Source organism: Phacochoerus africanus, chromosome 5, assembly GCF_016906955.1.
Source record: "Phacochoerus africanus isolate WHEZ1 chromosome 5, ROS_Pafr_v1, whole genome shotgun sequence".
Lineage (NCBI taxonomy): Eukaryota > Metazoa > Chordata > Mammalia > Artiodactyla > Suidae > Phacochoerus > Phacochoerus africanus.
This window is the reverse complement of record NC_062548.1, coordinates 29,403,942-29,428,415: the sequence shown is the minus strand read 5'-3', so window position 1 is coordinate 29,428,415 and position 24,474 is coordinate 29,403,942. Positions and strand designations below refer to the sequence as shown.

Sequence of the window (24,474 nt, the reverse complement as noted above, 5' to 3'; positions counted from 1 at the left end):
CAACATAGCTGAATCCGAGCTTCCACCTCTGTAAGATGGGACCTATGGCCTGTGGACCGAGCTATAGCCCTAAATAAATGACAGGCATGGGCTCCCTGTGTGATGATGGGTTCCTTAAGTCTCCCTGTGGCTCATTTCCTGGGGATCTTACACTAGCCCAGCCCCTCTGTGCCGCAGGGGAAGATAGCTAAGCCCTCTAAGCTCCTTTGAGATCCATTCCTAACACACCACCTCCACCGGAGTGTAATAGTGATGAAGCCTCTGGACTTCCTAGGAAGCAGTCCCTCCCAGGAACCCCTCTTTTAAAGAAGCCACTATCATAGTGGCCTTCTGGGACCTCTGTGCAAAGAACAGCCCTCAGGTTGGCCCCGTTGGCTATGCTGGTGCTAGATGAGCCCGCTCGCCTGGCCTCAGCGATGGGACCGGGTGAAGCACTCAGACGCGGGCAGGGAGATCAGCTTCACCGTGTGTTCTTTGGATGTGGGATGCCAGGATGCCAGTCAGTGTCTGTGGTCCCTGAAAGGGGAACTGATATGAAGCTGCAGCATCCGCATTTAATCAAGGATGATGGATGGACAGGAAAAGCTAGTTTCACAGAGAGAGGGGGAAACGAAGGGGCCACACAAAGACAGAGGGTGTGAAGGCTGCATGGTTCCAGGAAGAGTGACGGATGGAAAGATCCACAGACTTTGATTCCTCGGGGTTCACCTATAAGCAGCCAGGCTGTCTTCTGTCCTTGGACTTCATGCTCCTGTATCGTTCTAATCAATTCCCCTTTGGCCTGAGTCCTTTGGAGCAGGTTTCTGTTTCTTGAAACCGTAGCATCACGGGAACAGCGTGGCACATTGGCAAGTCCCCTGCTAGCAGAGGAACAGGCTCTGCCCTGGGAGCCTGGCCCTGATCCTGTCACTTTCCCTGAGGCCAGCTTGGAGGTGCCTCCTGCACGGCTGTGGAAAGGCAAAGCATTGCCTGCCTCTGGCATTTTGGTGGAGGCTTTGTGAGGGTTCATGAAAGGCTTCCAGAAAGGGACTTCACCCTCCCCCAGCTCTGCCTCTACAACCCCAGTGATTTAGTGGGAAATAAACTCTTGTGTTAAAAGCATAGGTAGTTGGGGGCTGTTTGTCACAGCAGCTAGCATCACATATTCTGACTAATACTGAAAAGGAAGAAAGACCTGGAGGGTTAAAAGCACTACTTCTACAACCCCATGGCAGAATTGATGCATGATTTTATACTGGGAGTCCCTGCTTAACTGTCCAGAGCAAGGGTATCAGTATTTATAGCTAGAGGTGTGCTCTGGGGTAACAGCATCTCTGCGCCCCAATCGAGCAGTTCCTCCAGCATCCAGATCCCAAGGGTAGGGGTCTGCATAGTTCTAGCCACGTCAAAGCGAGTCTGTGGTGTGACGGGGCACAAGGGAGCAATGGGGCCCAGTGTCCCCTGGAGCAGCATCTCCAAAAGGGGCCCCTTTGCAACATGTTCTGGTGGCGATTGTTGAGACCATGATGGAAACACATTAGAGGGAGCAGGGCCAGAGCTAGCACTGGTCTGTTCAATTCAACAGCAAATCAGAGAGGGGATGCTTGGGAAGACAGGTACCTCGAGGTACCTCTTTTACAAATTCACCTCCCGGCCCTTCGCCGCAATGACAAGGCACCTGTTCCCTGAAGTTAGAAGCATGGGCTGCACTTGTGGCCACAGAGGCGCCCAGCCCGTCTGCTTTCAAGATCCTGCTAATGAATGAGGAAGGCAGGCCAGGCCAGGCGACAGGGCCCCCACCACAAGAAAAAGAGGAATGCAAAGGCATTGAGAGTATCACACAAGAGAAAGGTCTTCTTTGGCCCCAAACCCCGCCCGGCCCGGAGTCTGTGAACACCAAGACCGCCTGTGTGATGTGGAGAGAGAACCGGCTGAGCTGTAGAGTCATTGGAAACCATTGCCAGAGCGACGAACGGGAGCTTCAAGGCCCGATGCCAGTGGGGCTCTCAGAACAGCCCAGCCAGGAGAAGAGGCAGGAGGAGCATGGGCCAGGCCACCAGGAACCCTGAAACACAAGGGAGGACTGTCAGGGGCTGGGCTTTGGAACTCAGCAGCCAAAGCAAGGTGACATGGCTGTCTTCCACCTTACAGGGATGACAAAGGCAGAGTCGCCTTAATATCTATTTGGGGTTCCAGCCCTGGGAAGGTGGCAAAGGGTCATGTGATAGAGGCAAAGGTGTCTCAGTACCCAACACTTCCATTTGCCCCTGGGCACATTGGAAGGCACTTCCCTACCTCCTTTGCAGGAAGGTGGGGCCCTATGACTGAAGCTGGCCAGTGGAATGTGGGTAGAAGTCATATATGCCGCTTCTAGGCTTGGGCCTCAGGATGTCCCACGTGATTCTCTGTGCTCCCTCGTCTACCCTCTAGGGACCAGAGGCAAAAGATCCAAGAGAGGACTTTCAGGGAACGGTGGAGCTGCCAGAAGTTAGCAGAAGGTAGGAACCTGAGTTCCTGATGACCGCAAAGGTACAGAAGGTATCCTCCAGTGGCCTACGCCACAGCCACAGCAACTCGGGATCCTTAACCCATTGAGCGGGGCCAGGGATCCAACCCCCATCCTCATGGATCCTAGTCGGGTTCATTAACTGCTGAGCCACAAAGGGAACTCCCTGGAAACTTTTAGACTGTTATCTCGTCGGAGCTTTGACAATGGATGGGACGTTTTCATGTCTTAGTTCACCAAAATAGGCCATTTTGGAGTTAGTAAAATCTTTTTTTTTTTTTTTTTCTTTTTCCAACACCCCTGCAGCATATGGAAGTTCCTAGGTCAGGGATTGAATTCAAGCCAGAGCTTCGACCTGCGCCATAGCTGCAGCAATGCCAGATCCTTAATTCGCTGCACTAGGCCAGGGATCGAGCCAGTGCTTCCACAGAGACGAGCTGGACCATTAGCCCACTGCACCACAGCGGGAACCCCCTAGGTTAGTGAAATCGTAATAGCATTGCTTTCGCTTTGGTCCATGATGTATTTCTTAGATTTGCCTCCCTGTTGAATGCTGCGTCACCCATCAAAACCCCATTCTGATGTTACCCCTTGCTGAAGTTCTCTCCTGACCTTATCCAATACAGCTCATCACTCTTCTATGTTGCCCCTTCTGCACTATCCACTTGCTTGTGATTCATTGCCTGTCTCTTTTTTGCAATTGTTCATTTTTCCCACGGGACGTGTTCCTCTAATGTTTGGATACCTGGCTCCTTTTTCTCATTTAACTCAGACATCACCTCCTCTGAAAAAATAGTTTTGACCATTTATCCATTCTGATATTCATTCTTCCTTCCTATCTTGTTAATACAACCATCATATATGGGTTGGGGCACATGGCCACCCAGGATAAAGACTACATTTCCCAAAGTCCTTTGCAGGCAGGTGTGGCCATGTGACTAAGCACTGGCCAAACAGATATAAGTGGAGGTATGAGATGTCCGCTTCCAGGAATGTTTAACAGTCATTATCTTCTTCCACGTTCCCTCCATCTGCTGTCTAGATAAAAAGGCTGGAGCTCTGGCTGCCATCTTGGACCATGAAGATAGTAGGGGGGTGAGCTGGAAGGAGGCTGGATTCTTTTTCTTTTTTCCTTTCGTGAGAACCCAATCCCAACTAATATGTGTGCCATGAGTAGTTCCCATCATAAGGTAGCAAAACAATTGCTAAAAATTTCACCAATTAGTGACTCAAGAGAAAGTCCCTGTTGAGGGGGAAATTCTCTGGCCAGTGCAATGATTCAGGCCTTTAAGTACAGGGGGAATTGAATTGGTTAATTATTATTGCTTTATAGTAAGGCTCTATTGCAGAAGGGTAAGAAACGGAGGAGTTTTAATTGTTAGGGCCATGGGAGAGACCAAAGGGTCTCTTGTTTTGGTTTTGGTATTTTTTTTCTTCTCTTTTTACAGCTGTACTCACAGCATGTTGGAGTTCCCAGGCTAGGGGTTGAATCGGAGCTGCAGTAGCAGGCTTAGTCACAGCCATAGCCATACCAGACACAAGCTACGTCTGTGACTTAGGCCCCAGCTTGCAGCAATGCTGGATCTTTAACCCACTGAGCAAGGCCAGGAATCAAACCCTCATCCTCATTGAGACAATATCAGGCTCTTAACCTGCTGGGTCACAACGGGAACTCCCAGAGGGTCTCTTTGGTAGCTGGCTTATAAGAGGCCCTTATCTCTGAAGAGTAGATATGGCTGAGGAGCAAATTTGGGCTCCCTGTCTGTCGTTCCCAGGCTTACAAGGTGGTTGAAGGCCCTGTGAAGGCAGCTCTGCTACAACGTCCAATGTCAGAGCCCTGGTTGGAAAAACTGGGGGATGGGGAAGTGGGGGGAAACATCCGGATAGAGGTTTCCAAGGGTTGGGATTCTTCTGATAACCTGAATAAATGCCTTCAGAGCCTGCCTCTCTTTATTAGGAGCTAGCCTTTCCCCCTTCCCCATCCATGAAGAGAGGGTGGATCCTCTTTTTCGTTTTGCTTCTTAAGGCCGCACCCGCAGATTAGGGAAGTTCCCAGGCTAGGGGTCCAATCAGAGCTACAGCTGCCAGTCTACACCACAGCCACAGCAATGCCAGATCCAAGCCACATTTGTGACCTCCACCACAGCTCACAGCAATGCCAGATCCTTTCACCCACTGACCAAGGCCAGGGATCGAACCCACATCCTCATAGATACTAGCCATGTTTGTATCGCTGAGCCAACACCAGAACTCCCGAGAGGCTGGATTCTGGATAACCTCGTGGTGCTACTCGCCCCAGATTGCCTGCCTTCGGACTTCCTTTATGTGCGAGAGAACTAAACCTCTATTACTTAAGGCATTATTTCCCAGGCTGGTAACCTTCTATCACAACATTCTCTCCTATTTCTAAATCCCCTTGTTAATTTTTTTGGGTCTCACGCCCAACTGGAACCCAGTCTCCATGAGGGCAGGCTCCTAGCTGTCTTGCTCACCATGATAACTTCAGTACCTAGAATACTGCCTAGCACACAGTAGGTGCTCAGTAAACATTTCCTGTCTAATGGCCAGCTCTCCGGCTACCCTGTGAGGGTCTCTAGAGCCCATCTAGAGCCTGAGTCATTTCGGGATCCACAGGTGTGGGCACAGGACCTGGCACAAGACCTGGCACAGAGAAGAGGCTACATAAACACGCACTGAATTGGAAAGAAGGAGAATTGGAGGCGGGGCTGGAGGAAAGGCAGGAGAAAACGACGTACCTGCTGCGCTGGGGGTTCCGCTCATGACGCCAAGAGACTGGGCACCTGGAGGCGAGAAAAGGTGAGGGTTCCGGTGAGAACAGCCCTGTGGCCATAGCTGCTGTCACTGACAGCCCACCTTGTGGAAGCATCTTTTGTCTAGCAGGTACCTTTCTAAACATATTTTCATGCATTTGAAACCTCATCCTCCTGATTCGTGAGCCACGTGTTCTTATCCCTCTTTGACAGATGAGAAGCCCAAAGCTTGGAAGGCCTGTAAGTGGCAACGCTTGGAACCCGGGTTGGTCTGATTGCCGAGCATCAAGTCCCTGACCTCTCCGGCTACTCTGGGACAGCACAGGGGGTCTCAAGCAGAGGGCTCAGTAAAGGGACAGGACAGGACAGAAGCCCCGGGCAGGGGCTTCTTCAGGAGACAGCCTCAGTTTACTCATCTGGAGAATGGAAGGGGTGAAAGCGCCTTCATCCTTAAGCTGTCAAAAGCATGCCATGATAATGCACAGAAACGTGTTTGGCACGGTGCCAGCCCCAAAGTATTACTGCTGCTGTTACTGTTATGACTGTTACTAATGATACTGCATCCTCATTCCTCTAGGACAAAAAAAAAATATGCTTTCATTTCTTTAGCATTTTTTTTTCTTTTTTTTTTCTTTCTTTCATTCATTCTTTCTTTCTCTTTTTTTCTGTCATTTTGTCTTTTTAGGGCCACACTCGCAGCATATGGAGGTTCCCAGGCTAGGAGTCCAATCAAAGCTGTAGCCACTGATCTACACCACAGCTACAGAAACTCAGGATCCGAGCCACGTCTGTGACCAACCCCACAGCTCACGGCAATGCCAGATCCTTAACCCCCTGGGCGAGGCCAGGGATTGAACCTGTGTCCTCATGGATGCTAGTTGGGTTCATTAACCGCTGAGCCATGACAGGAACTCCTTTTTTTTTAATGGTGGCACTCGTGGCACCTGAACGTTTCCAGGCCAGGACTGAATCTGAGCTGCAACCTATGCCACAGCTGGGACCATGGCGGATCATTTAACCCATAGTGCCAGGCTGGGGATCAAACCCTCATCTGCACAGAGACCTGAGTGGCTGCAGTCAGAATCTTAACCCACTACAGCACAACAGGAACTCCTCTTTAGGTGTCTAGATACTACCATTCCAGTGGGAATAAAAATCATGGCAACACTGCTAACCTGTGGGCTGGGTGGGTGAAAATTTGGAGAGCAGTTGGAAAGCTTCCCCTCCATCATGTCCCAGAACATAGGAACTGGATTTTGGGAAACACAGTCATTCTCCAGAAGGTGAAGTTGGTTTAGGACTTAGATTTCACCTCAAGGCACTGAGTTATGGGGACCTGGTAGGAGGGGCTCAGGAAAAGGAGACACGCCTTGGGATCAGACTGAGCTGGGTTCAGGGCTTAACTCCAGCTACTCAGGAGTCAGTGATCTTGGTCGTGTTATTCAATCTCTCTGAGCTTCAGCTTCTCACCCAGGAAATAAATGCAGTCAGAAAAGGATTAAATGATGAGTTGGCGCATGTCGAGAGCTTAGCCTGGTTTCTAGCCCCCAGGAAGCCCAGCATGTATGGCAAATGCGAATGTCATTAGCCAAAGGTCCTCTTGGAAAGACGTGTTCCCCAGCAGTGGGGGCACAGAGGGAGCAGAGAAGACCCTAGGCGGTCAGGCTGGTGACCCCACGCATTTGCGTGAACTCTCAGCAGTTGGCATCTGGTGTGGTCACCATTGACCCGGCCACCTACCTCTCCGGGTGATGGGTCCCAGATCTAGAACCCGGGCTGGGTCGATAGCTCCTCCTTCACCGCGGACTTGGCTTTTTGAGCAAGACTGTGGGGATGAAGAATTCTCATTGTATCAAAATGGAAAGGCAGGGTTCCTATCCAGACGGCTCCTGCAACCCGTAGCTCTGGCCCAAGAATGGGGTCCCACCCACTATACGGCCCTAACTCTGATGCTGTGGTTTTGTCTAGAGAATTCTCACTGTCCTGCCAATGAACCTGGGTCGGCGTCTCCTCTCTTTGAGTGGTCTCATTTGGGACAAATGACGCCACCTCTCTACTATTATTAAATATAGTGTCTTCCTGATTTTGCTGGTGAAAAGGATGTAGGTATGCAATACACAGGCACCTAGTAAGCACAAAACAAATGCCAACTCTTAGCAGGCAGCACCGAATCCGGGTTCCCAGCACAGGCCCCACAGTCACACCTTGGCCAGGACATACCCCAGCTCTAATACTTCCTAGCTGTGAGGCGCTTGGGAAGGGGACCTCTCTGAGCCTCAGGTTCCTCACCTGTACAATGGAGTTGATAAAATAATCTACTTAGGGAGTTCCCGTCGTGGCTCAGCAGTTAACAAATCCAACTAGGAACCATGAGGTTGCAGGTTCAATCCCTGGCCTTGCTCAGTGGGTTAAGGATCCGGTGTTGCCATGAGCTGTGGTGTAGGTTGCAGATGCGGCTCAGATCTCACATTGCTCTGGTGTAGGCTGGCGGCTACAGCTCTGATTCAACCCCTACCCTGGGAACCTCCATGTGCCACGGGAGTGGCCCAAGAAATGGCAAAAAAGCCAAAAAATAAAAATAAAAAAATAATCTACTTAAAGGGTTTCTGGGAGAATTAAATTAGATAAGGCAGAGAAATATTTTAGTTCAGTGCTTGACACAGAGTAAGCCCTAAAAAAAGTCAACTATTATTAAAATCATTGAAGATGCGTCTTGTGTCAAGGAAATCTAACGGACAGGCTTTTTCATCTGATCTGTTTCCTCGGGACGTGATAATTGCTTACATGTGGACTTTCCGAGGCTTAAAGTCCATCCACCCATCCTTCTTTCTTCCCTCTCCTCCTCCAGTTCTCCTTCCCTCCCTTCCATCCATCCAACCATCCATCCATCTCTCCATCTCATCATCCAGCTGGCTTTCCTCCCTGTCTTTCCAATAAATATATATGGAGAGCCTCCTAGGTACCAGGCCCCATGTCAGGGACTGAATAATTCAGTCCGAAGAGATACTCACCGGCTGGCACTGTTCTTTAAGGAACTCGCAGAGAGAAACCTCACAATGCAGGAAAACTAGGTCATAATTTCCAGCAAACATGAACATCTGAACTGAGAACCGGCTTTCTGAAGATACTCCATTCTCTTCCACGCGGATAGTGGAATCCCGTTCATTTGGGCAGCTAAGAGGGTGACAGGGGCAGGGATCTGACTTCTAGAAGAGCTCAGGGGCCCCAAGGCCCTCGGCTGCATCTTTAATCTGTACCCAGTCTAAAAACAGCATTGGAAGCATTAAAGAGCCCTCCTGCCCAGGTTTTCTCCATTTTAGCAACACAGACTTTTATGCCTCCAGGCTTCTTCTACGACGGTACCTACACACCCACAAAGTTTCAGTTTGGTGAGAACATAGGCCATGGAGTGAGACAGACCGATTTCAAACTCCAGCCCAACCCACTTTCTAGCTAAGTGAACAGGAGCAGACTACTTAACTTTACGGAACACCACTTTTCCTTTCTTTTTTGCTTTTCAGGGACACACTCGAGGCATGTGGAGGTTCCCAGGCTAGGGGTCGAAGCAGAGCTACAGCTGCCAGCCACAGCCACAGCCACAGTAATGCAGGATCTGAGCCGTGTCTGCGACCTACACCACAGCACATGGCAACGCTGGATCCTTAACCCACTGAGCGAGGCCAGGGATCGCCACCTCATGGTTCCTAGTCGGAATCGTTAACCACTGAGCCACGACGGGAACTCCTGAACCTCATTTTTCTTAACTATAGAGAGAGGAATTTGCACTTCCTAGGGTTGATGTGAGCTTATAATAATAATATAATATATATATATAATACAATAATAGTAATGGGATAAACCATGTTTTCTGCTTATCACACAGTGCTTGGCACACAGCTAAACTCAGTGATAAATATTAACCAGTGTTATTCCCATGGTTTGAATCGTGATCTAGGGCTATACATTTCCCTTTGTTTTTGCCAGTTAACAACATTCAATAATATTTTGTCTCAGAACCCTTACGCTTTTTTTCATGTTGATAAATCAGTGTTCATATCTATCTAAGTAGTCCATCATTACTTAAGCAGTCCCTTATTTTTGAACTACGAACGTATCGTCCAAGGCATAAAAGATACTGAAATGAAAAAGAACTGGCATTTCTTTACCCTGCCCAGCTATTTTGTATGAATGCTTTGGCTCAGATATCAGGCGTGATCTCTCTGGGTTGAAGATGTATGGCCATCACGAGTCAAAGGAAATGATTTTCCAAAGGCGGCAAGCCCGTTCACACAACTGCCAGGCAGGAAGAAGGCAAGCGTTTTCCTCTTCACCCCAAACCTTATTCGGACCCACCGACAACCCCAGATGGTCCGGTACCTGTTTCTGATGATGAAATATCTCACGGGGTCAGCCCTGTCCCCACTGGGCGTGGCATAGCAATTCCTCAGCACCAGGTTGAAGTGGGAGGTGTCTCCTATCTCCAGGATGGCACCCACGTAGAGCATGGACTCCACGGACAGCACGGCTGCAGCCCCTTCATACGGATACGTGTAGTTTGGGTCTTGGAAAAGGGCCATCCGGACAATGAAGTCTCCCGCCCCGTCCACACTGATGTTCAGGGAGCTGAGAACAGGAAAACCACAGGAGTGGCAACGTCAGGTTTTGACCAGGGAGGACAAAATCAATCAAGCCCCCCACTTGTGTCAGGGTATGAAGTCCGAGACACATCTTTTTTTTTTTTTTTTTTGAGGGTGCAGATTTTGGTTTTATTTCAATTGACCAGTCGCGTAGAGTAGTATCAGATACAGGTCTTTCAAAACCCTCCACACAAACCCCATCACTGATAATTCAATTGTTTAGCAAAGGTGGGAAGGCGGGAACTCCAGCTTGTATTCCCAATACCACATGGGCTCTTGGTGCAGCGTGCAATCCCCAGCAAGGCCCTCCGGAGACGGAGCTTTGATGCCTAAATGAAGCGTTCAATCACGTATTCACATCAAGCGCTGACTATCTTCTAGGCATTAAACTGGACAAACAGAGGTGTCTGGCTCCAGGATGTCTCCCCATCCTTCCAGCATCAGAGAGCACCCATTTCCCCTTCACTCAAGGAACCCCTCCGACTTCTCACGTGTGGGATCAGGACCAAAAGATAACCCCAGTTCTGTGGGTTCACAGTTGTTAGCAGCAAATCCCTTCCCTGCACCCCATAATCTTCAGTGACACGCCAATTTGAACGAAATGGATAAAATGGCTTTCACATTTATTTTTAATGCACCTTGGGCCCCAACCTATGATATCTGAAAACTAGAAAATGAACTAGAAAACGTTGAACTCCTAATTGCGTTCATCTCACTTGCAAATGATTATTGATATAATTCATTCGTTTAATGCCATTCTTCCTTAAGATAAATGAAATTGTCCCACTTTTTTTCCCCTCAGCATATTTAATTAACAGTTTTGCATTGCTGCATTGCTTCCCAGTCATAATCTTTAATATCCACAGAGGATTCTATGCCTGCCTCGTTCAGGGCCAACTTCCTAATCAATGTAATCAACGCATATTCGCGGGATGAACAAGCGAAGGAACGGGAACGGGCTGCTCCTGAAGGAGGTAGGCAGTATCCTACCTACATCAGAAACCGTGCGTCAGCGTTCCCATCGTGGCGCCGTGGCTAAGGAATCTGACTAGGAACCATGAGGTTGCAGGTTCGATCCCTGGCCTCGCTCCGTGGGTTAAGGATCCGGCGTTGCTGTGAGCTGTGATGTAGGTCACAGATGAAGCTCGGATCCCGAGTTGCTGTGGCTGTGGTGTAGGCTAGTAGCTGTAGCTCCGATTCAACCCCTAGCCTGGGAACCTCCATATGCCGCAGGTACAGCCCTAGAAAAAAGACGAGCAAAAAAAAAAAAAAAAAAAGAACGAAACTGTGTGTGAGGTTGGTCAGGGTCGTGGGTCCAAGGGTCAGGGTGGGCACCGTACCTTACGATGGGCTGCAGGGCAGTCTGGAGGCTGACTTTCATGTCCAGGGGGTACGCGCACTGGAAGCCAATGCTGAGGATGGTGTCTCTGATGATGAAATTGTTGACCAAGGAGAGGGTGTTTTTGTAGATGGCATGGGTTTGGTTTCTCTTTGGCATAAAAACAAGACCACACACATGTTTGCATGGACGTGGGCACAGGTGCACCTGGGACTCAGGTCTGTGCTACTCCAGAGTCAATGCTGCCAACCATGCTGACAAGCTGCCCTCTGATCTCAACGGGCCTCCTCCCCCAGGGGCACTGACATGTTATGGGAAGGGGCTGGGGGATGAGGAACCCAAATCAAAAAGGAGAAGAAGAGGAGTTCCCGTTGTGGCTCCGTGGTTAACGAATCCAACTAGGAACCATGGGGTTTTGGGTTCGATCCCTGGCCTTGCTCAGTGGGTTAAGGATCTGGCATTACCCTGAGCTGTGGTGTATGTTGTGGTGTAGGTTGCAGATGCGGCTCGGGTCCTGCGTTGCTGTGGTTGTGGCGCAGGCGGGCAGCTGTAGCTCCGATTGGACCCCTAGCCTGGGAACCTCCATATGCCGCAGGAGCGGCCCTAGAAAAGGCAAAAAAAAAAAAAAAAGGCAGGGGGGAGAAGAATAAATTGTTGGCCCTTGGGGACAGTCAGGAACATGCTTGCTTCTCTGCGAGGCCTTCCCACATTATCCTTAGGTAAAATTGTCTTAGTCACAGCGTTTCCTGAGCTCAGGCATTAGACCTCTTCTAAGCTCTTTCCTGGACCAGCACGTAGTGGTCCCTCACCCCTCGTGGCCCAAAGAGGCTAAGCTACTTGCTTAAGGTCTCTCAACTCCTGAGAGAGGCCCCGCCAGCCCTGCCCCAAATGCGGGCAGCAGTGGGCAAACAGCTGCTCACCTCCAGGACGTTACCACAGGCACCAGCCTGCGCAGGGCTGACCACGGAGATCCAGTTCCCGTCCTGTCTTTGTGTGGCGCTGCTGCAGTTCCGGTCCTGCAGGTAGGCACTGACCGAGTCCTCGAAACCCAGGCCTCCCAGCAGGCACTTGTCCACCGACACTTTCATCTCCTTAGCCCCACAGTCCAGCTGAGGCTGCAAACCGTTGACATCTGGAAAGTCAAAAGCGAGGTAGGTGGGGTGGACAGGGGTCTGGAAGCAGTGGGCACAGCCCCCGCATGGTGGCAAAGCCCCCGTGCCCACCCCACTGGGAGGCTGGGGACACTGGAAAGGGCCTGGGACCCACACGGAATTCACACCAGGGCTTGCAGTAGGTGAAGCTGGCAGAGACATCCCTGGTCTGATATTTCCAAGCATACTGTGTGCAGGCTTGGCGAAGCTTATCATGTCTGGTGCCTGTGGGGGCCCAGAGCAGGCCACCCCAAAATATACCTGACAAGGTATTGACTATTTTATTTGTTTGTTTGTTTGTTGTTTGTTTGTCTTGCCTTTTCTAGGGCCGTACTCATGGCATATGGAGGTTCCCAGGCTAGGGGTCCAATCGGAGCTGTAGCCACTGGTCTACGCCAGAGCCACAGCAATACAGGATCCAAGCCGCATCTGCAACCTACACCACAGCTCACAGCAACGCCAGATCCTTAACCCACTGAGCAAGGCCAGGGATTGAACCCACAACCTCATGGTTCCTAGTCGGATTTGTTTCCGCTGCTCTACAACGGGAACTCCAATGGGTATTTTTAATTCTTCTCTTACCCCCACTTTACAGATGAGGACAGCAAGGCTCAGAGAGGGAGGGTATTGGTCTTATCCCAGGCCCTGGAGCTACGACCTGGCAAATCCAGACCTGGCACTGGCGCCTGCCTCTGTCCCTCATATGTAGACTCTGCAGTTATTTGTTTGTTTTCTTTTTTCAGAAAACTTAAAAAAAATTTTAAATAAAAAAAAAGTTTTTAATGTATTTTTTTTTCCTTTGGCCACACCCATAGCATGTACAAGTTCCCTGGCCAGAGACTGAACCAGAGCCGCAGCAGTGATTTTTTTTTTTTTTTCTTTTTACAGCTGCACCTGCAGCATGTAGAAGTTCCCAGGCTAGGGGTAGAATCAGAGCTGCATCCGAGGCCTACAGCACAGCCATGGCAACACCAGATCTAAGCTACGTCTGCAAACTACACCTCAGCTTGAGGCAATGCCAGATCCCTAACCCACTAAGTGAGGCCAGGGATCAAACCCGCACCCTCAGAGAGACAACATCAGGTCCTTAACCTGCTGAGCTACAAGGAGAGCCCCATGAGCCTGAAGATATTTGAAAGCAGTTTCCACCCTTGCAGAGTTCTCATCCTCAGGACCTTTGTCGCTATTCATCAAACCCTCCATTCCAGAGCTGCTTCCTGAGGCCATGGTCCGGTGGCTGACCTGGAAATGTGTTCCATCCTTGCCAAGCCACTGGCTTCCAGCACTCACATGTCCTGACTCAGTGCCACCGCCACTGACCTGGGTTCGCATCTTGTCCTGACCCCCCTGCCCTGCCAGCACTGCCCTGCCAGCCACTCACCCGAGCTGTTGAGGTCCTTTCTGCAGAAGCAGCTCCAGGTGCCATTGTCAAGGCGGCACTCCTCCTCGGGGCGGCAGGTCTTCTCACACTTGTTCTCCATGATGGCAGTGGTGGGGTCTAGGGCGGGGCACAGAGAAAAAGCATCAGGACCCAGAACAGGGCAGGCCTGAGGCCACCAAGGCCAGCCTGGTCTTTCTACAGGGCTTCCACAGACTGTCTTCTAATGTCATTCTCTGTCATCCTACAGAAGTCCTGCCAGAGGTTGTGTCATGCTTGGTGGAAGGGTCAAACCTCAAACTCCAATGTCCTGACTCCCAGTCCAGGGAGGTGAGAACCCTGGAGCTGCCAGCTTCTAACTTACTACACCATGTGGCATATGCTGTTCCAGTACTTTCCATGCATCCACGCATTCACTTCAGGTGGTGACTGCAGGCTGTGGGAAAGCATTTCGATGGCGGAGCAGGGGTGCCAGGTTCAAATCCAGCTCCACCTCATTCCGACTCTGTGATGTCAGAAGAACGGCTTGACGTCTCTTATGTCCCAAGCCATCATCCAGACCAACCTTATAAAGCATCTGTCTTAAAGCTGGTGAGAGGAGTGAGTTAATGGCTTCAAGTGCTTAGACTAGGAGCAGGAAGGAGAGCATGAGCTGTGATTTTTCCCTCTGTCCATTTTTTTTCAGATCAGAAAACCAAAGCTCAGAGAGTGACACTGCCCAAATGAAATCTAAATGCGTTCTGAATTCTTTTTTTTTTTTTCTTCCTGTCTTTTTGTCTTTTTAGGGGCTCACCCACGGCATATGGAGGTTTCCAGGCTAGGGGTCCAATCGGAGCTAGAGCTGCTGGCTACACCACAGCCACAGCAACGCGGGATCTGAGCCACGTCTTCGACCCACACCACAGCTCACGGCAAGGCCGGATCCTTAACCCACTGAGCAAGGCCAGGGATCGAACCCACCACCTCATGGTTCCTAGTCGGATTCGTTTCCGCTGCGCCATGATTGGAATCATGTTCTGAATTCTTAATATTATGCTACCCACATGGAGAGATGGAGCCGGAGAATCCACTTGGGAATCTGAATTTCTGGCTTTCCTTGAATCCCTGGAAGGTCTGGCGACCATGGGGTAACTCTCTCATTGGACAATAAGGAGGCAGTTGTGCCCAGTCCCAGACCTGCTGCACTGACTCCAGTGGCCCCTGGAGGCATCACTGGGGACCCCCACCCCGCTCACCTGTGCAATATCTCAGATTACACTGGGGGGTGCTTTCCAACCGGTACACGTGGTATCCGCCCTGGCAGGCCTTCGTCAGCACCTCCGTCTTCCAGAAGCAGCAGTTGCCGCTCCAGTGGGCACAGGCGGTTCGGTTGACGATGCCCTCCCCGACGGTGGGGTAGGTGCCATTCAGCCACAGGGGAGCAGATGTCTGGCATCTGTACACGGGGACACAGTCTACCGGCATCTTCTCTCCTCCAGTGCCCACAAAGCGGTACCAGCCGTGCAAGTCTTTGTCACAGTTCTCGGCTAATTCCGCGTTCTCTGTGCTTCGGGAGGGATCGTCCAGGAGGGTGTAATTCTTGCAGGGGTCAAAGCAGTGCTCGGCCTCTGGGGTGCCAGGGGCTCCGCACTCCAAGTCCTGCTCGTAAGAATTGGCTTTGGTGGGGTTTTGGGGACCTGGAGAGGAATGGTAGGCTTAGGTTTACTGAGAAACCCCAGAGCCTACAGGATTTTTACTGCCCCCCAACTCCCCAACTCGGATCTCAAAGGGCTAAGGGCCCTAAACCAGGCAAGAGGTGTAGCATCCTTTTTTTTTTTTTTTTTTTTTCCTTTTTAAGGCCATACCTGCAGCATAGGGAAGTTCCCAGGCTAGGGGCATGCCAGATCCTTAACCCACTGAACGAAGCCAGGGATTGAACCCTCGTCCCTATGGGTACTAGTCAGGTTCGTTTCCACTGCGCCACAATGGGAACGCTAAGGCATACCATCCATTAATTAAACACCAGCCTTCATCCTTTTGGGGTCAGAATGAGCCCATTGTGTGTGGTATCTTCTAGGCATTAAGCACAGCAGAGGGAGTTCCCATTGTGGCGCAGCAGAAACGAATCCGACTGGGAACCATGAGGGTGCGGGTTCCATCCCTGGCCTCGCTCAGTGGGTTAAGGATCAGGTGTTGCCGTGAGCTGTGGTGTAGGTTGTAGTGCAGCTCTGATCCCTTGTTGCTATGGCTGTGGTGTAGGCTGGCAGCTAGCTATACCTCCAACTGGACCCCTAGCCTGGGAACCTCCATATGCCACAGGTGCAGCCCTAAAAAGCAAACAAACAAACAAACAAATGAACAAACCATACAGCAGGAACTCTGCCCTGCACAACCCCAGGGGGCCTTATTCGTACTGAGCTTGGTGGCTGTCCTTGCTCTGGAGCTGTGTAGTGCTCCCTGGTGTGACCAAACAGGGGTCCTATCTGACCAACATTTGTTTTTCTCATTGTAAATGTAATATAGACTTATGGCAAAAGCCTCAAGGGTCATTACAATGAATACAGTAGAAATGAACGTTGCCATCACCCCTTCCATTCCCAGGAGTAATTGTAAGCCTGTTGCACAGGTTCCTGACTCTTTCTTTGCATATGTTTAAAATACAGTTTTTTACAAAATAAAAACATGGCTTTAATGGCAGACAGTTTTTCTTTTCACTTGTCTTTTTTACTTAGTATATCTTAGACCTTTTTCTGTTATCAGTAGCTGAAGCTTTAACGTAAGATTTCTCCATCTCAGCACTTGGAGCTGGATGATTCCGTGCTGGGAGCTGTAGGATGTTTCCCAGCAGCCCTGGTTCCATCCACTAGATGCTGATACTATCTTCCTTTCCAGACCTTCCCGATTGTTCCCTGAGGCGCAGAATCACCCCCCATTGAGAGCCCTTCATCTAACGGGACCGTTTCTGATTGCTGACCTCGTGGTTTTTAACAGGTTCAGGGACTTTGATGTGTGAAGAGGCGGAGAGGTCAGGCGGAAGCGGGGTGGAGGGAGGAGGAAACCACAAGCTGGTCGGTCTGGGTTTAAATCCAGCTCTGCACCTGCGGACTCAGTGACCTTGGCAGGTGGTTTAACTCCCCTGAGAGTTATCTACAAAACAACACCTGCGAGCTAAGGGCTCCAAACTTCGTGTTCCCACATCTCAGGGCATGATGTATATCATGCCACTCGTGTGCATATGCCACTCATATGTTCCCCTGCCCTATTGTTTCTTTCATCTGCTTCTGTCAATGATCCTTTTTATAAATTCCTACCATCCCAAGGAATAATACCTGTGATCCCAGATTCTTTTCTAAGTAATAGGAATTTTATTAAATGATAATGATTAATGTGAAAATCCTTGCTTCACATTGAGACGTGCGTTACAGAGAGAATGTTAATGGCCAATAGCATCAGCCCAAAATCTGAATTCTCTTTTTTTTTGGGGGGGGGGGTCTTTTTAGGGCTGCACTCTCGGCGTATGGAGGTTCCCAGGCTAGGGGTCGAATGGAAGCTGTAGCCTCCGGCCTTCACCACAGCCACAGCAACGCCAGATCCGAGCGAAGTCTGCAACCTACACCACGGCTCATGGCAATGCCAGATCCTTAACCCCCTGAGCAAGTCCAGGGATCAAACCCGCAACCTCATGGTTCCTAGTTGGATTCGTTTCCACTGAGCCACGACGGGAACTCCCCCCAAATCTGAATTCTTAAAGAATTTTTTAATAGCTATATACTTTTTTCATAGGTATTAAAAACATAACTGGTACATCATACCTATGGGGGAGGGTATATCTTGCACTATGATGCCTTATTTGGGGAGATAAAGCTTTAATAGATTGTTAGGAGATTAAACGAGATAATAGGTGTAAAATGCCAAGCATAGCACTGAGCCTAGCGGTTCCAGTTAGTTCTATCCTCTAGTTCTGAGACATTGAATGTGTGAGTGCCTGGATCATGAATTAAATATATGCGCCAGGATCACATCACACTTTTTTTTTTTAATACATAAGCTATTTAACAGCTGCCCCTGATTGCTAGGGTTCTGTCTGTCCCAATAAAGCGGGGATCTTTAGAGAGACTGTTTGTTTCATTTTTTTAAAAGCTTTATTGAAATGTAGGTGATGGGAGTTCCCGTTGCGGTGCCATGGTTAACGAATCCGACTAGGAACCATGAGGTTGTGAGTTCGATCCCTGGCCTCCCTCCGTGGGTTAATGATCCGGTGTTGCCGTGAGCTGTGGCGTGGGTCACAGACGCAGCTCGGATCCCACATAGCTGTGGCTGTGGCGTAGGCTGGTGGCTACAGCTCCGATTAGACCCCTAGCCTGGGACCCTCCATGTGCCGTGGGAAGCAGCCCTAGAGAAGGCAAAAAGACAAAAAGACAAAAAAAAAAAGAAATATAGGTGATGGACCCAGGGCTGGGACTGGTATTAGCATTCTGATGTATATGGAATGACTGGCCAGTGGGACCTGCTGTATGAACTATTCTACAATAATCTATGTGGGAAAAGAATCTGAAAGAGAATGGATTCGTGTCTCTGTGTAACTGAATCACTCTGGAGTACCATCGAAGGACTTTTTAGAAAAGAGATTTTCAAGCTTGCTTGGGAACATGCTTGTGTTAAGGAAAGGAGTCACCGCACTTGTTATTCTTGGCTTATTTCCTGCCCAGGCTCTTTTCCCAAGGGAGGCCATGTGCTGAGTCCCTTCAGCCCCCTCCACGAGGGACGTGGGCAGAAAACGTTCATCCTCACATTGAGCCTGAGAACCCTTCCTACAAGCCTCTAAGATGCCCAGAGGGATCTCTGGAAGGACCAGAGAGAGCTCCCTCCATCTAGGGCTTTCATGTTACAGGGGAGCGACCTGATTCCGAGGAAGGAGAAACGCTTGCCCAAACAAGAGCCAGCCGCTTGCCAAAACAAGGCACAGGGTGACCAGGTGATCTGTACTCTCGGATCGCCCCCATATCCGGGCAGGGGAAGTTATGTTGACGGGCTCCCACTCTCCTTGGAGGGGGCGTTTCTGATTTGGCTCTTGGAGAGACTGTGCCTGGGATTCCGGTTGGCTTCTCTCATCTCGTTTCCCTTGACGTCTGGCTTCTGCGTCTTGGCTTTCATCCCGCCCCAGTCTCCTCACTGACCCTGAACCCCCTCCTCCACATCCCTGCTCGCTCGCTCGCTCCCCAGGTACCGAGGGATATCGGAGATGGCAGGTGAACTGGGCACTCACCTTGCTGCTCCGCAGATGCCAGGGTCAGAATGCAGGAGGCCAAGGCCAGCCCCAGGACGGGAGCCATGCTGCCCATGAGCTGAGACAGGCGGGTCACTCAGCAGCCTGCACACTCTCCATGCAGTGGGCGCAAGGGACAGGCCCAGATACAATCAGGGCACCTGAGGTCGTTCCCCTGTGTTCGGGGGTAAGAAGGAAACACATCAGTGCGGGCTGTGACTTTACTAAGCCCCTCGCTCACTTAAGGAGGGGAGGTATTATTATCGCTCTCATTTTACAGATGACCAAGCTGAGACTCAAAGTCAATTAAGCCCAGAAATATTTCCTGAGCCCCCTCCTATGCGCGAGCTCTGTGCTGGAAGTGAGATGGCTTTGCGTAGGCCCGTGTTCTCAGAAATGCACCAATGGCTTCCTTCATGAAAGGAAGGGAAAGGAGCTGGTAGAACAGGAGCAGGAGACTTGCCAAGGGCATGAGGGGGACAACAAGAAAGCCAAAGGCAAGCTTAGAGCCAGCCAGCACAGCAGAAGGTCCCAGAAGTTCTCAGGTCGCTTGCTACTCAGGTCAAAGTAGAGGCTCTTGGAGACCGGGTGGAGGAAAGGGTTATGGTGCCGTAAATGCCTTCAGACAAAAGTAACAGCTTCCCTACCTTAGTTCGGTACGTTGGGCACTGTGTTAAGAGACCCCCAAGTGCCCTCTGTGGATGTCTGTGCTGGGCAGGGCGTGAGACCGTGTCAGACTGAGCCCATGGCCCATGTGCTCAGTAATAGTTTAAGGGATGAATGAATAATATTTCAGGAGGGAGAGGGTCAAAACAAAGGGCCGTGAAGAGCCTGCCGACACTGGAATAAATAACATTGCCTCTTCTGGGAAATGCTTTCCTCAATTGGGATAATCTTTAGATAACGGCACAACCTCTGGAAGATCTGCTTGGCGATAGAGGTCTGTTTCTGGAAGGGCTATCATGAATATATGCTGAGAGAGCACCCTGGACTGGGGATTCTGAGAGATGAGACCCGAAGGAGACGCTTGTCTTTCTGGTGGGGCATCCAAGGACCAGGGTTTGGGGGGCGGGGTGCAGCTTTAGGCCTGGAGCAGCCAGTGACTGGGGTCATGGCCAACCTGGACCTCGAGTGATATCTGGAGCCCTCAGCCAGAGACAACGTCCAGACTCCCTGCTGGGTTCTGCGTGCTTCCAGAAACAAAGAACCGGAGCAATTCCAGTGGGTCAGGGGATCAGGGGAGGCCCCCAGGATCAGGGGAGAGGCTGCAGAGCTTACCTGGGGGGGTGAGAACACAGCGTTCCTCCTCCTCCGGCTGTGGGAATGCAAGCCTGCTGTGGACCGTCCTTTTATTTCATTTCCCACTCATGTGACTCTCCACGATTGGTGCAGAGGTGTGGCTGGAGTTAACCTCTCAGGCGTCCCCTAGGCTGCCTGGGTGTAGGTAAGATAAACAATGTATCACAAAGGCTGGTGAAGGAAGGCCCCTTGGCCACGCACACCCCCCCTCCCCACAATGGCAACCCTCCTAGCTGTCTCTTCTGCATGCAAATGCTTCTCTCTAAACAAGGGCAGCCTGTACTGAACGCTGGTCACACTGGGTGCTTTGCACCCGTTACTTCTCACGTGTAATCCTTAGAATAAACGAAAGACGCTGGTACCATATTTATCACCAGAAACCAAACACGAATCAAAAGGAAGCTTAATGCCCAAAGGGAAGTGGAGAGAAAGCAAACAGACACTTGTTTGCACAATGGATTGCCAATTGTACCTTGTGTTCCTAGCGAATCACCTCAGAACACTTCTGCTTCTGTCTGGATGCCACTCAGCTTAAAATCGTTCAGAGCAAGGGAATCAGGAAGGGAGAGGGGGCGGGTGTTTCTCATTTGGGGCCCATAGAATCTACCCAACTTCACATGCTCCGTGTTGAGGAGTCTGGGAAGGGCCAGTTTGGGGATGCGTGAATCAGGGACCAGCAAAGGAGAGTCTAGGGCCAATAAAATAAGCATCAGAAGAGCCTTTTGAGAGGTTGGCTTCCTAGAGATTGGAAGGTACAGAACTGAGGGGAAGCTGAAGATCTCAGACTTTTACTTGGTGGTGGTAGTGGTGGTGTTTTAGGGCCGCACCTGTGGCATATGGAAGTTCCCAGGCTAGGGGTCTAATTGGAGCTGTAGCCGCCAGCCTGTGTCACAGCCAGAGCAACACAGAATCCTAGCCTCATCTGTGACCTACACCACAGCTTACAGCAATGCCAGATCTTTAACCCGCTGAGCGAGACCAGGGATTGAACCCACGTCCCCATGGATACTAGTTGAGTTCATTAACCTCTGAGCCACAACAGGAACTCCTGAAGATCTCAGACTTTTAAACTCTCGGCTTAGACCTGGCTTTTGTGGCAAGGTAGCTATCAGATAACTAATAAATAGTCAAAGATTTAGCGGAATAAATGGCCGCTGCTTTTTCTGTGTTCCTCTGGAGCTCTTCAAGGAGCCAAAGCTATGGGTTTCCGGAGCATGGGAGGCCCTGGCATCGGTAACACCTTCCCGCCCACCCTCAACCTGGATCAAGAAAAGCTGGCACAAGCCACCTTCTCTACTCCTAGTGCATTTGGAGAAAAATCTCCTAAATGTGGAACTTAGAATAGCAACAAATGCGGAATTGGGGAATTCTTTTAACCCCACAAAAGAGCTCACGGATCCATTGATTTGGGCCAGGTACTAACCCCAGTCGCCCCAGTGGCCAATCTCAAGCTTCTCCATCCTTTTAAACAGTTCCTGCGACCATCACTACCGACTCTGTCTCCCACTTCCTCCATTCTCAGCAGGTGCCTTGCATCCTCCTTGAAGAAAATGTAAGCCATCCCACTTGACCTCCCTCAATTTTGCGTGTTTCCCCTAGAAACATATGACCATCCACCCCCATCTTCCACTTCCTCCCCAAGTCCTGATAAGGTGATCGTTCCCCTTTGCAAACACAGCTCCTCCATCCCACTCTGACTTCTCCATTCCAGTCGGAGGCTTGTGGCTAAAGCTGCCCTGCCAAGGTCACCTCTTCGGCGAGTCCACCGGACGTTTTTTCTGGAGCCCCATCAATGGAGTTTTTCCTTGTTTCCTCCAGGTGGTCTGCATTTCCTTGCCTTCCCTGTTACCAGTTGTTTTCTTGATTCTCCTCTACGTGTCTGGACCCTTGTGCTCTGTCACTGTCATTATCCTGTTCCTCCATCTTTCCTTGAGACCACTGGTGGGTCCCATTTGTCTTGTCGCTCTGCGGACTCTCCCTAGAAGGTATTGAGTTAACGCGTGGTTTCAAGTACCATCCATAGGCTGGTGAGTTTCAAATCTGGTATCTCCCTCCCTGACTGCTCCGTTGAACTTCAGAGCCATCTGAAGGCTGTGATGCTGGAGGCGCCCTGAAACTTAGCAGGTCCAAATCCAAACTCATCAATTCCCCTCTCTCCTTCCTCACTGAATAATCTGTCTTCATAAATGACGCCACAGCTCATCTGGTCACCCAAGCTGGAAATCTGGCTCCCTCCCTTCCCCCTCAGCCTCCCATTTCCAATAATCACCAGTCTTTCAAATATTCTTGAGCCTTTCCTTTCTTCCTCATCTCTTCTTGATCAACCTTAATTCAGGTCACTACCCTCTCTTAGGAGGGTGATTTTAACCACTGCCAATTGGAGCTCCCTGCTTTCCTTCTTGTCTCCTTTGATTCTGTTATGTCCCCGCCGCCAGATGCCACAGCATCCCCCTCGGCCTTAGGCCCCACCCCCTGCACGCTAGGCTTCCTGGGGTCTGAGCCCAGGTCCCACCTCATCCACAGCTTCTCCCCACCCACGCACTGCCCCAGCCTATCTGGGGGTCTCTGAACTCCTCCCCTTCCAAACTTTTCTATACGCAATTCCCTCCGCCTGGATCACGCTGCTCTTGGCCTCCTGTTTCTTATCACTCAGGTTCGCTTCTTCTAGGAAGTCTTCCCTGAATTCCACAGGCTTGCTGTGCTGCTCTTCCATGCTCTTCTGCCTCTCTGGGCTGATTGTGGTTACACGAAATTGCCCACTAATGTAATCTGTCTCCCTCTGAAGGCTGTAAGATCTTTGCAGACAGGGATCCTGTCTTTACAGGTCTAATCAGCACATAGTAAGTACAAGTGGAATAAACAGATGGACCAAATCAAATAGGTATGCTCCAGTCCCTTTCCTGTATGGGATGTCTCCAACTTATGATGTCCAAGTCTTAGGGAAAGCTTGGTGGAGAGACACACGTTCCCGTCTCAGGGCCTTTGCACTTGCTGGCCCACTGCCTGCAATGTCCTTCCTCGGATACCTCCCTAGTTAATTTTCTTACTTCTCTCAGCTTATACTCATCAGAGAGAACTTCCCCAACCATTATATATAAAATAACACCCTTGTTTTTCCCCCCAAAGTTCTTATCGCCCCCTCGCCGATATATCACATAGCTACCGTTTAAATGTCTCCTCTTGCTCTTTACCAGGAAGGGCTCTGTTCTGATCACTGGAACTTTCCCTATTGCCTAGAAAAGTATTCAGCCTTGAATTCACGCTCAAAATATCTGTCGAATATTGAGTTGAACTATCTTAAACAAGAAAGGAGAGAAAACTACAGGAAAAGAAAAGGAAGAGAGAGACAAAAGGACACATTCTGATGGGCTTTTTCCTTTGGCCCTTGTTTTTAATTTTATGTTCTGCTGTACTTGAGTCAAAGTACACATGTCCACCCAGGGCCAATAATCAGGGACATCCTTCCACGAAAAATTCTTACATAAAGGCAGCAGGCACGGGGATTCGGTGCGTGTCTGCCTGTGATAAAAGGTTCCTTAACTCAAGATACGCTGTCCCCACAGCCCCCTGTTTGCTAATACACACGTGTGGTTTTCCCTGGGATTAGTGGGGCAGGGCCATGGTTTCTTCTGGAAAGCCACATCTGGGGTCCAAGGAGCAGCTGGCATCAGGGTGGACATTTCCCATTGGCATCAGCTTCCTCTGTCCATGTGATGAAGCAGTCAGAGACCTTAGGGATATCTGGGTACCAGGGGGCCAGCAGCCTCTGGTTGTGCCCCCAAAGAGCCTCCTGGAGACCCACTCCTTGCAAAGTATCCCCGTTCAATGGGGGCAATGATGTGATTTCTGCTTCTGCTACCAAGTCCCTAGAAACAGGTCTACCCCTTCTGCATTGGCAGGGAGAAGGGCAAAGGATGGAGCAGTGCCTAGGATGGGCCAGATAGGTCACCTCTAAGGATTTTAAGACTCCTGAGGACAAGGCTATGTCTGTCTTGTTCTTTTTTTTTTTTTTTTTTTTTTTTGCCATTTCTTGGGCCGCTCCCATGGCATATGGAGGTTCCCAGGCTAGGGGTCGAATCGGAGCTGTAGCTGCTGGCCTACACCAGAGCCACAGCAATGCAGGATCCAAGCCATGTCTGCAACCTACACCACAGCTCACGGCAACACTG

General features: G+C 50.3%; 1 protein-coding gene across 1 annotated transcript; it reads right to left on the bottom strand.

The window, feature by feature from the left end:
* Positions 1-534: 534 nt before the first annotated feature.
* On the bottom strand, positions 535-21,147 carry GP2 (glycoprotein 2). Its single transcript, XM_047780376.1, has 11 exons — positions 20,285-21,147; positions 19,007-19,181; positions 14,997-15,437; positions 13,765-13,881; positions 12,153-12,364; positions 11,234-11,382; positions 9,634-9,879; positions 8,268-8,430; positions 6,997-7,081; positions 5,242-5,286; positions 535-2,044 (listed from the first exon to the last, which is right to left on the bottom strand). Exons 2-11 carry the CDS (start codon positions 19,080-19,082, stop codon positions 1,986-1,988), a joined length of 1,593 nt encoding a protein of 530 aa, XP_047636332.1. The 5' UTR covers positions 19,083-19,181; positions 20,285-21,147; the 3' UTR covers positions 535-1,985.
* Positions 21,148-24,474: the final 3,327 nt, after the last annotated feature.

What these genes read in the sequence shown, in the direction of transcription:
- GP2 (XM_047780376.1), bottom strand. Translation starts at nt 19,082, where the DNA reads ATGGGCAGCATGGCTCCCGTCCTGGGGCTGGCCTTGGCCTCCTGCATT. An exon ending in GGCATCTGCGGAGCAGCAAG is followed by an intron (nt 15,438 to 19,006) that starts GTGAGTGCCCAG and finishes ATTCCTCTCCAG; the next exon opens with GTCCCCAAAACCCCACCAAA. An exon ending in GCCCTGCAGCCCATCGTAAG is followed by an intron (nt 9,880 to 11,233) that starts GTACGGTGCCCA and finishes TCCTGTTCTCAG; the next exon opens with CTCCCTGAACATCAGTGTGG.